General features: G+C 36.1%; 1 protein-coding gene across 1 annotated transcript in view; it reads right to left on the reverse strand.

The window, feature by feature from the left end:
- Window positions 1–8,129: 8,129 nt before the first annotated feature.
- The window catches only part of LOC150107122 (Kv channel-interacting protein 4-like), a 36,714-nt gene continuing 32,519 nt past the window's right edge, over window positions 8,130–12,324 (reverse strand). The window contains exon 6 of the mRNA XM_090391010.1: window positions 8,130–8,438. Within this exon, the coding sequence (XP_090247136.1) occupies window positions 8,391–8,438 (48 nt within the window). The 3' untranslated portion in view covers window positions 8,130–8,390. The remainder of the gene's footprint in view (window positions 8,439–12,324) is intronic.

The raw sequence follows: 12,324 nt of genomic DNA on the forward strand, positions 1-12,324 counted from the left end.
GCTTCAGTTCTTGTGTTTTGGTTCACGTATGGGATTATGGGTGATGGTAGAGATAAGGATTCGTGTTGTGATTGGTGGTGCAGTTCTGACCAGATGAAAATCAAGATAAGATAGGAATTGTGACGTGAATGTTTGTTGTTATGAGATGTAGATAACTGACGTCATTTGTTATTTGTAAATAAATGACGTTGTTGTTTTGAATGGAAAAGGGAGATATATTAGAGATAAGGAATCGTATCGAGATTGGTGGACATTTTAAACAAGATCAAGATAATATAAGGAATCGTGACGCGAATGTTTGTTGTTGTTATTAAGTTTGGAATTTCGCTGGGGCCATTGTCTGTCGGGAACATCACGTGAATAATTTAATTATATATACTAATGTAACTCAAATACACTTTTTTTTTTCTTCTATAAATGATTATACTAATTTTCCAATACATTTTTGGAGTATTTCTTTAATGTTAAAGGGTGGGAATTCTTAGAGTACGTCGTGATGGCGGTTGTGATTAGGTTTTCTGAATAATTAATTATATATACTAATGTAACTCAAACACACTTTTTTTCCCCATAGTTCATCCGTATTTTCTTCTATATTCATAATCTAACCAAGTTCATATTTTATTCATAATTCATCCGAATATTTTGATTTTTCTAAAGTACGATCTTAAAGTTCATTAAATAATTTTTTTCTTCTATAGATGGTTGTACGAATTTCTCAATACATTTTGGGTATTTCTTTCCTGTTAAAGTGTGGGAATTCTTAGAGAAAGTCGTGATGGGTGTCGTGTTTCGAGTTTTTCTGAATAATTAATTATATACTTAAAACACCTGTCCTTAAACACACACATACACATTAGACATAAAAAAATCGCTAATGTATCCATGTTGATACTCTAATATATACCCTATGATTATTCTTATGGGAAAAAAACTATTCAGTATTAGAATTACGCTTACCAAAAACATACGAGATATTTATAAAATATTTTCCAAAGGATCTGAAAGAAAGAGAGCTGCAGTACTCGTGGCCAACCCTGAAGTCGAGGCAATATTAATTTCTCAGGACAGCAACGAGGACTTGGTACTTATTGAAATTACGTACAGAGGAATTAAAACTTTTGCTGCAACCATGTATCTAAACAATAACACTGACATAAAATATGACTTAGAAAAAATAGGCAACATCGTGGATTTTACCATCAACCACGGCCTAATTATGGGAACAGATAGCAACGTCCATTTGGTTTTATGGTTTAACACTTTCATTGCCAAGCTGAAAATTGGAATTTCGTGTGGTGGCCAAATTTTTTTTATTTTTTTATTTAGTTAGCGACGTCCACGCGATAACGCGTGATCGGCCGTTTGGTCAATGCTCGCATCACGCGTATCGTTCATTGCCAAGCTGAAAATTGGAATTTCGTGTGGTGGCCAAATTTTTTTTATTTTTTTTTATTTAGTTAGCGACGTCCACGCGATAACGCGTGTTCGACCGTTTGGTGAGAACTCGCATCGCGCGATATCGCGTGATTGGCAATGAACAAGTTAACGAAAGCACAAACAAACAAACAATAGAGGTAAAAATTTGGAAGAGTTCATAGCATCAAACTCCCTACACATACTAAACGACGACAGTAACACTCCGTCATTTGAATATACCAGAGGAAGCAGCTTCATTGACCTGACACTGGCAAACAACGCTATTTTACCCCCGGTTTCTGAATGGAAATGCAACGAAGAGGAAAGCTGTTCTCATCTACGCATATTAAGTTTTAAGATCAGTAACAAAAACATAAACGGAATCAACAATACAAAGCATCACATTAACATCAAGTACTTCACCAATAAAACCAATCTAGAGATATTTGCTAAAGTATTAAAAAGCGAATTTTCATGTCTACTATCAGAACATCACTTTAACGGGATCAGCAAACAACAGATTAGACAAGAACCTGGTCATCTGGGCATCAGAACAAGCGGATATAAACTTCCTTGTTTATGTGCTTTCAGCAGATCTGAAATAATCCAGCGACTAAATACTCAGATCAACCAAGAAGCTAAACATCGAAGGATGAAAATCAGTACCTTGGTGGAACTCCGAATTAACAGTCCTAAGAAAACGTGTTAACACACTCAAAAGACTATATCAAAGAACATACAATAGTCAAGATTTAAGAGAGAGAGTAGAAGACAGAACTACTATAAAATCAAATACAGCTATCAGTCCAAAATTACAAACGCCAAAACAGAATCATGGAAAAAATTCTGTACTCTTTCAACTGTATAGAATCCTTGCAATTGCATATATAAATTAGCAGCAAGCAAGAATAAGGAAACATCTATATTATCAACCATCAAGAAAACAGAACCTACACAAAAAAAACTTAGCAGTAACTGCAGCTGTTATTATCAACAAGTTTATTCCCGATGACGATGAATCAAAAACTCAAACCTTCAACAAGACGAAGAAATCCACAAACCTACAGACAGAGATACTCCTAACGAAGACTTATTTACAACTGAAGAAATCGAGTCAGTATTGAGATCAATGGATCCAAGTAAAACTCCTGGAGAGGACGGAATAACCAGCGATATACTACTAAGAGCGTTTGTCGAACTCCCAGAATTCATAACAATAGTTTACAACGAATGCCTAAAAAGAGGGCGATTTCTTTTAAAATGGAAACGTTCTAAAATTATACCCATAATAAACCACGGAAAAGAAACATCCGACGAAATTAGCAAATACAGGCAAATAATAGTCTCGTAAACGTTGTTGGTAAGGTGCTAGAAAAACTTCTGATAAACCGAATAATGCACTATGTCTACTCAAGAAACCTAGTAAGCAGCAATCAATACGCATTTAGACCTCAATCCAGCACAGTAGATGCAATTATGGAGGTAAATGAGTTCACAGAAGACCGTCTACATAAAAAAAAAAAAAAAAAAAAAACGTAATGCTGATCTCACCGACGTACAAAGAGCTTTCGATGCTGTGTGGTGACCAGTCATTCGATCTTACAAAAAAATATTTTTCAGATAAAAGAACAACCGTGCTATTAAAAACCACAGTCATAACGTAAGAAGTCAAATGAGGCTGCCCTCAAGACTTCTGCTATGGACCAAGCTCCTGGAACATTCAGTGCGACTCGCTATTGAGACTTCCTTTCACTACTGAAACAAGTCATAGCATTCGCTGATGATGCGATGATAATGATTCGGGGACGCGACGGCTTACAACTAGAAGTAACGGCCAATGAAGAACTCTTTAAAATTGCAGAGTGGGCACACGAGATGAAAGTTACATTCAATAGCAGCCAGTCTAAAGTGCTTTACATCTCAAGTAAAAATTCAAAACAACCTGTTACAGTCTTCCTAAACGGAGAAATTCTCGAGGTAGCCAGTGAGCTAAAATACCTAGGAGTAATAATAGATGAACGATTTACCTTCAACCACCAGATCTCATATGTTGCCGAAAGAAGCTTACAAATTAGGCCAACGAGCGCTGAAAACAATATATACCGGAGCTGTACTACCATTAATATCTTATGCTGCACCTTCCTGGAAATATTCACTAAAATCAAAGAAAAATTGACAAAAGCTAAATAGAGTTCAATGCCTTATAGCCATATGTATAATTGAAGGATACAGGACAATATCGTTCGAGGCAGCTTGCGTTATTGCAGCTCTAACACCGATCTGCCTGAAAATACAAGAATTATCTCTAATATACGACGTCACTTCCGGACGATATAACGAAAATTCTAACATTGATCCAAATTGCTACGAACGTCCGCTTCACTACAGTCAGTGGCCTCACCCAGCAAAGAAAACAAATATTAACAACAACCAAGCAGAACAACTTGCTATAGTTCATTCACTTATATACCTCCAGGAATTAGAAGTCAACACCTCTCATCAAAAGATAGCAACAATTTACAGTGATAGTGGAAGCACTATAGACGGCATAAAAAACAGAACAACCACATAGTGTTAATAGAACAGACAAGAAAGCTGGTTTGGAATCTCACTCTAACGGGATGGGAAATCAAGCTCTGCTGGGTGAACGCACATACTGGGTTTGCAGGAAAAGAAAGAGCGGATCAGTTGGCTAAAGAAGGGTCTAGAAACAAATTACCAAAAGTACTCGAAATCTGCTATAAAAACACTTGCAGCAGAAAGAATCCTAGACTTGTGGGAAGAAGAATGGAAAACATCAAAAAACGGATCATCAACAAAAGAATTTTTTCCTAGCATCAGAAGCGGACTCCGGCTGAAAAAACACGCCATTTCTTCAGGTTTAACCACTCTACTAACGGGACTTGAAAAACTAAGACACTACTTACACAGATTCCATATCCTGGAATTACTATCATGTATTTGTAGTTCACAACTTCAACAGACTGTTGACCACATAATTTACTACTCTCAGCTACTGGACTCCATACGGATGTCCCTAATGCAACACGTCATTACTTCTGGAGACAAGTGGCCAGTATCAAAACAGAGACTTATCGAAAAGTATTACTCAGAATTAATTAAATTTGCCAATAAGATCAACTTGCAGTGCTTGTAATCTAACATAAATTACTGATATTGTGTGAATTATATGGTGTTAATATATGGATATATAAAAATATAAATGTAAAAATGAATATTGATACAAAACTACAAATTTAAATGTTAATCAGTACTTGTAAGCTACATGTAATATAAGCGTTGTAATGCAATGGAGCATGTAGGAATAAATTATCTCCTGGTAGGGTTACTATTTGGAGGAAAATGCAAACACACACACAGAGTTGGAGAGCAAGAGAGAGAGAGAGAGAGAGAGAGAAAGTGTGAGTGAGTGAGTGAAAATATTGTATTCGACGGACTGAAAGTTCTGAAATTAAATGGATTGACACAATGACCTAACTTATAAATAATTTATCTCAGAACACTTGTTGAGAGTGTTTACTGTCAATTTACTGCAGTCCAGCCCACCCTTCCATGCTGCCAGTTTGTAATAGTGACTAAGGCATTTTAGACCATTCTTCCGTCAACATGACCATCATGCAGCATTTTTAGACGCAGTGTTTTTGCCTGCATAACATTTCGTTCAAGTTCGTCTCAAAGACTGGGTTAATATCAACACTCTGTGTAGGTAGGTCAAGAATTCCAAAATTTCCACAAACTGTGTCTCAATAGTAGTTGCAGCATGATATAGGACATTATTGTGTTGAAAAAAGCATGTATCTGCTTCGATAAAACATCCGCAATTTAGGAAGAACTACATTATGCAGACGGCTTGCATATCCATTGGTCTCTTTCCTTCGAAAATAATACAGCCAAAGGTTCGATTCCATACCAGGAGAATTAGTTCCACACCATTACACCTATACCACAAAGCTTCACAGTTAGGATGATGCATCCGAGCCTAAGTTAAATCGGAAGGATGTGTGGTAGCATAATTCTTTCTACGATATTTCTTTTCAGCCACAATGTGCTTTATACTCGTCTACTTAGTGCTGTTGATTACTACGATACGATCCCTTTCGGAGTGTTTGGCTTATATGACCCTTCTACAGAATCCGAGGATATGAAGCTCTTCACGTAGTATTTACGAGTAACTTGAACTCCTGGTTCATCGTTTCCATTACTGGACTGCTGGATTTTCGTATTATCCTCCGAGCACCCTTTGGCCTCTTGGTATTAACTTCATGTATCATCCTCTGTGTTTCTTGGCTGAGACGGCGTCCTCCATTTAATATTTAAATAGTGCATTCTTTTACCGATGCCATGAACAAATAATCTCTTCATGTGACACTTTTTTATGTTGAATTTTCTACGCCTCACTGATGGTATGCAGTGTTAGTTATGCCTAGTTGGACATGAGCGCTGAAACCTATTACACGGTAGAGTCTGGGAAATATATTTATATTAAGGACTCTTGGTCTATAAAGGTCAAGTGGTCTCCAATAAAAAGATAAGAGGCCATTTGACGTTTACAGATCAAGCATCGTTATTTCATGTCATTTATCCAAATGTGGTTCAGCCTTACTTCATTGAAATTGCATACAGACAGACTTGCAAACATTGGCACAGGACTGGGCTATTAAAACAGCGTTCACAAAACTAAACGAAATCAATTGCAATGATGCACTTCATTGGAAATTGTTTCTGTGAGAAGATGGGAAAAACACGCTTAAAATTAAATTCAACTTACCATATATTCCGGCGGACAAGTCGACCTGGCGTATAAGTCGATATTTGCTCGTCGTATAAATCGACCCGAAAAATTTATTTTTCGTATTGACCAGTTGACTAATAGTTAACTAAAGTGCAATGGCTCCTTTTAAAAGAATGAAATATGACGCGAGTTTTAAGTACAAAGTGATTAAATTTGCAAAAGAAAATACTAACTGTGTTGCTGCACGTCAGTTCGGAGTAAACGAAAAACTTGTTTGCGAAAAAACATGTTTGTTGGAGAAGAAATGAAACTTTAGTAATGAAAATGCCAAAAAATAAGTGCGCATTACGGAAAGGAATTTTAGTTAGCCTATTCTGGAAAATAATGTTGCGGATTGGGTTCGAGAAAATCGCCAAAATGGACTCATTATAACGAGAAATAATATTCGTTTATTTGCTTTGAAGTGGGGCAAAGCAAATAAAAAGGACAGCGAAGACTTCAAAGCTACAGTGAGTTGGTGTAGCCGGTATATGGAAAGGAAAAATTTAGTGCTTCGGCTAAAAACGAAAATCGCACTGAAGTTGCCAAAGGATTTGGATGATAAGTTATTAAGTTTTCAAAGATTTAAAATTGCTAAACGAAAGCAAAAAATATTTATTGTCTCAAATCGGAAATATGGATGAAACTCCATTTATGTTTGACATGATCGGGAATAGAACAGTAGAATTGAAAGGAAGTAAAACTATTTCTTTAAAAACAACTGGACATGAAAAATGCCATTTCACAGTTGTACTTGCTTGTATGGCTGATGGTACTAAATTAAAACCTATGATAATTTTTAAAAGAAAAACAATGCCAAAGATCAAAATTCCAAGAAACGTTTTTGCAGGAGTTAAACTGTGGATAAAAAATATTTGGAATACACGACATGGTGCATTAAAAAATCCAAACAGTCTTTTAGTGTGGGACATGTTCAAATCCCAATTAACGGAGAGCACAAAATCTTTATTAAGAGAGAATAATACCAATATGGGTTACCTTCACTAGTGCAACAGTTGGATGTTTGCAAACAAGCCATTTAAAGACAGTTTACGAAAACAGTGGAATGCGTGGATGCAAGAAGGAGAGAAAAGTTACACAAAAGGAGGACAAATGCGACATGCGTCTTTGGTGACTATGTGTGAATCGGTAGCGAAAGCAGGGGATGAAATAAAGAGATGCAGATACAATAATAAAATAGTTTAAAAAATGTGCTATATCTAACAAATTAGATGGCTCAGAAGACGATTTTGTTTACAATGATGACGAAATTGATGCTAAATCTGATGGAGAAAACGATTACAATTTATATGACGATATACCGGAAGAAATTACAGAACCAGAGTAGAATGAACTTTTCATACATTCAGACAGTGAAAATTAAATTTTAAATATGTAGTTACTTAGCTATTTTCTTTTGTAAATAAATTTTATATAAGTTGAAATATTTTTACTTATTTACCCTTTTGTATATTGCTAATAAATTTAACAGAGTATGATACGTACTAGTTATTTCTTGGAAAGCAATCAATTTTTGACCCGGCGTATAAGTCGACCTAAAAAATGTAGTACTTTTATTCAATGCTGAAAAGTCGACTTATACGCCGGAATATACAGTACATTTCAAGGAGCCCAGAAAACAATTTTGATTAATACTTTTTATAGTCAATTATTAAGCGAACTTTCATGTTATCTACACTAGAAGGAACATGTCGAAAGTATTGCATATGTTGAATGGACTTTAAAATTTCCCTGATGCTGTGCAAGAAATATTAAAAATTCTATGTTACTTTAGAAAAATGTTCAGTTCCTCCAAGTCCACAGATATCTTATCTTATGCTAATTGAAACCAAAATAGTTTATTCTCAATTATTTTATTGCCATCTGGCAAATCAGATACAATAATGCAATGCCAGGATGTAATTATTTCACAGTTTTTGCGGATTTATTTCATATTTCTTGACATTGTGTAACAGGTACTCTTGCTTTCATTTTTTTTTTTTTTTTTTTCATATTTCCTGATGCTACTAGTGTATTTTGGAGGTGCCCTGAATCGTGTGAGGAATATCGTAGTCATTAGGAAAATTCCACTTCGTTGTAGTAGCTGCTACACTTTCCCCAAGGAAACGTGCAAAAGGATACATTACCAGACCGGAGTCTCCGAAACAATGCAATACAGCTAAAGCAATGTTTCAAACAGGGCCAAAGATTTTGCAATTGTTTCATCCTGAAAAATACAAAGGAAAGATCAATATTATAATTCATAAAAGAACAAAGCAAACTTAGCACAGAGCATTGGTTCTCAAAGTTTGGCCCCCAGAAGTCGTGGATTTGCATTAGAGAAACTTCGCTAATGAAAACTTTTGAAAATATTTAACATATCAACACCACTATCTCGTAATATGTCCGTACTAGTAAGAAAAGAAGGTAGTCCGCGAGTTTTCTTGTCCCGACAAATTGTATGTATCTAAAGGTTTGAGGACCACTGGTATGGTGAGAATCAAATTCATTATCTGTTAAATTATATTACTGTGACTAAAGACACCTTTACTAGTACAACCAGTGTCATCTTACAGTGATTTTCATTATTCTGGTCCATTCAAACATAAAATGTAAATTCTGTAATACCACAGCGCTATTGGGTGATGAAGCAACTAGATTTATTGGTCACTTTTAAATTTGGAAAAGTAAATATAAAGATTTGTAATATGGAACAGAAGAAAACGGATGGATGGATGAAATGATTAGTTGACCAAGTTTACAGTCGAAACGGGTAACAATATCGCTCTAAGTGATCTTAAAAGAGCAGATGAGGTAGAGCTAGTATGTACTATGGGCTTGAAAATATCATTTAATCAGGAACTGGATATTTGTGTGATAGGAAAAGTATATTTGATGGAAAGAATTTTTTACGTCTTGAATAATAAAGTTTGAGGCAGTTTGTTCCTTGGATTTAATTGCGATGATTATTATTTCTGTAAATAAATAAGGTTGATATTGATAAATAAATCTTAGATTAATGTGAAAAGTGTGCACATAGATAAAGAATAGCTTGTACGAGCTCTAAAATTAATAAGAACGTTATTAATAAGAGAGTTAAACTATCAAGATCAGTAACATTTATGTCGTGCACGTTACCTTTTAATACCTACGGACACAATGGATAGTCTAGTTTCAGCTAATGTTTAGAAACAAAACAAGATTATATAATAAATAAGGAAGTGATCGTAGACAACCACAAAATGGTGCATTTCGTAGTCATATCGCATTTATGCATTAAAGTCTAGCGCGGTTTTCGCTTAATGTGATGCAGGGATGAGTAATTTAGTAATTTTCATTTACTAAATTACCTTTGAGTAATTTAGTCAATGAAAAGATCCATTCGAAATCAAAAAGTGAGATGACCAGTTAAAACACATAGTGCAATGGATAGAAATGCCTCATTTCATTAAATGAGTGGAAACAGAAATGGTGAAATTTTTAACTAATTAAGAAATATTTTTGTCAATGCATCAAACTAAGAGAACAATGGGAAATTCAAATGTAACTTATTATTATTATTATTATTATTATTATTATTATTATTATTATTATTATTATTCCGGGAAACTCCAAGGGGTCGACAGACTCATCGAGGGAGGCCCTAACATCATGTCAGAACAACTATTCAACATTCACACAGTATCTATCATATCTTGCCTTGAACTCATTCACGGTCGTAGCACCCACAACAGACTCTGGAAGCTTATTCCACTCATTTACCACTCTCCAAGTAAAGAACCTAGCTCTAACACCCTTGTCAACCACGCTCTTGCCCAGCTTCCATGCATGGCCCCTAGTCCTCCCACCACCAGTCATATTTTCAAAAATATCTTCTGGATCAATCTTATAAAAACCCTTCAGTAATTTGAATGTCTCAATCATATCACCCCTCCTTCGCCTATCGTCCAATTTCTGCAACCCACAAATCTTCAACCTATTCTCATAAGGTTCATTCCACAGACCTGCTATCATCTTGGTCACTCGTCTCTGGACCCTCTCCACTTCCTCCCCATCACGAAGAAACCCTGGTGCCCATAGCTGGGCACAGAAGTCCAGATGGGGTCTTATCAAGGCTCGATACAGAGGAACAACAACTTGTTCGTCTCTGCATGTTAAAGTATTTTTCAGAAGCCAAGTGATTTGGTGAGCTGTATTAGTTACTTTTGCAATGTGCCCCCTAAACTTCAACTCCCTATCCACCAACACTCCCAAATCCCTGGCCTCATCAATCTCCTGGAGTATGGTTCCACCAATGCGATATACTGCTGCTATTCTTTTCACCCCAAAGTGCATAACCTTACACTTTGCCACATTAAATTGACATCCATTTTTCCTAGCCCAGTCCTCCAAACTATCCAAATCATCCTGTAAAATTTTGACATCCTGTGTACTCATAATTGCTCTACCCAACTTTGCATCATCAGCAAACAAGTGAACACTTCCTCTCAGATCCTTTCCAATATCATTAATAAACAAATTGAAAAGCAGTGGTCCAAGAACAGAGCCCTGTGGCACTCCACTAGTCACAAGACGTCTTTTAGACTCCACTCCTGAATAAACCACTCTTTGATATCTCTCCTTCAACCACCCTCTTATCCATCTCGCCAACCCTATATCTATACCCATTTGCTCCAGTTTACTGATTAGGGTTCCATGTGGTATCCTATCAAAGGCCTTGGCAAGGTCCAGTAGTATAACTGTAAACCTATTACCCCTATCCAGTTCAGCCGTCACTGTGTTATAAAACGTGAGCAAGTTACTGAGGCATGATCTACCCTTCACAAAACCATGTTGTCCCCCATACAATATCCCATTTTCATCTATCCAATCCTGTATTCTTTTCTTGACTAATTTCTCTAAGACCTTGACAATGATTCCTGATATGCTAATCGGTCGGTAATTTACAACAGCAGTCTTGAAACCACCTTTATGCAGTGGAACTATTTTCCCCTCTTTCCACCCGCTCGGGACTAACCCAGACCCGAGACTCAAATTAAACAAAATGGTCAAGGGTACTGACAATTCTTTAGCTGCTTCTCGTACAACTACGTGTTACAGCAATATTTATCTTTATTAATGCAACCATCTGCAGAAGTGTGTTTTAAGTTCTAACTGTAACACTTAAAAATAAGGAAGGAAAAGGGAGAGTATTTTATAAACATGGAATTGTGCACATTTTTTTGTGTAATTTCAATAAGAATCAAGTAGTAGGGGGTGTCACTAGTGACCAGATCAAGATCAAGATAAGATAAGGAATCGTGATGTGATTGGTTGTTTATATGATGACGTCATTGAGCATGACGTCACGAGTTTCTAAGGTTAGGAATTTCCCTCGGTGGAAAAGGTGTCAGTAAGGGCAGTTCTTGTGTTTTGGTTCGCGTATGGAATTATGGGTGATGGTAGAGATAAGGATTCGTATTGTGATTGGTGGTTCCTTATCTTATCTTATCACATCACGATTCCTTATCTTATCTTGATGTTGATCTGACCAGATCAACATCAAGATAAGGAATCGTGATGTGAATGTTTGTTGTTATCAGATAAAGATATGTGACATCATTTGTTATTTGTAAATAAGTGATGTCATTTGTTAGTTGTAAATAAGTTACGTTGTTGTTTGGAATGGAAAGGGAGATATATTATTGTATAAGGAATCGTGTCATGATTGATGGGACACTTCTAACCAGATCAAGATCAAGATAAGATATGGAATCTTGACGTGAATGTTTGTTGTTATAGAGTTTGGAATGTTTGGAATTTTGCTGGGGCCCTCGTCTGTCAGGGACATCACGTGGTGTGTTTGGTTCGTTTAATGCCTTGTGGGTGGTATTTAGAGATAAAAGTCGTGAAGTTATGTGTTTGGAAATTTCTGGGGAACATATGCCTCTCTGTGATATCACATGGTGTTTTGGTTTAGCTATGGAATTGTGGGCGATGTTTTTGAGATAAGATATCTTGTAATTTTCCCAGGGTGACACATATCCGTCACTGTCGTCATGTTTTGTCTTTGGTTGTCTATTGATGGCTGTACTAATTTTCCAATACATTTTGGGTCATTTCTTTTTAAAGGG

The sequence above is a fragment of the Typopeltis vanoorti genome, chromosome 4 (assembly GCF_054136105.1).
Source record: "Typopeltis vanoorti isolate ZY-2024b chromosome 4, IOZ_Tvanoo_1.0, whole genome shotgun sequence".
NCBI lineage: Eukaryota > Metazoa > Arthropoda > Arachnida > Uropygi > Thelyphonidae > Typopeltis > Typopeltis vanoorti.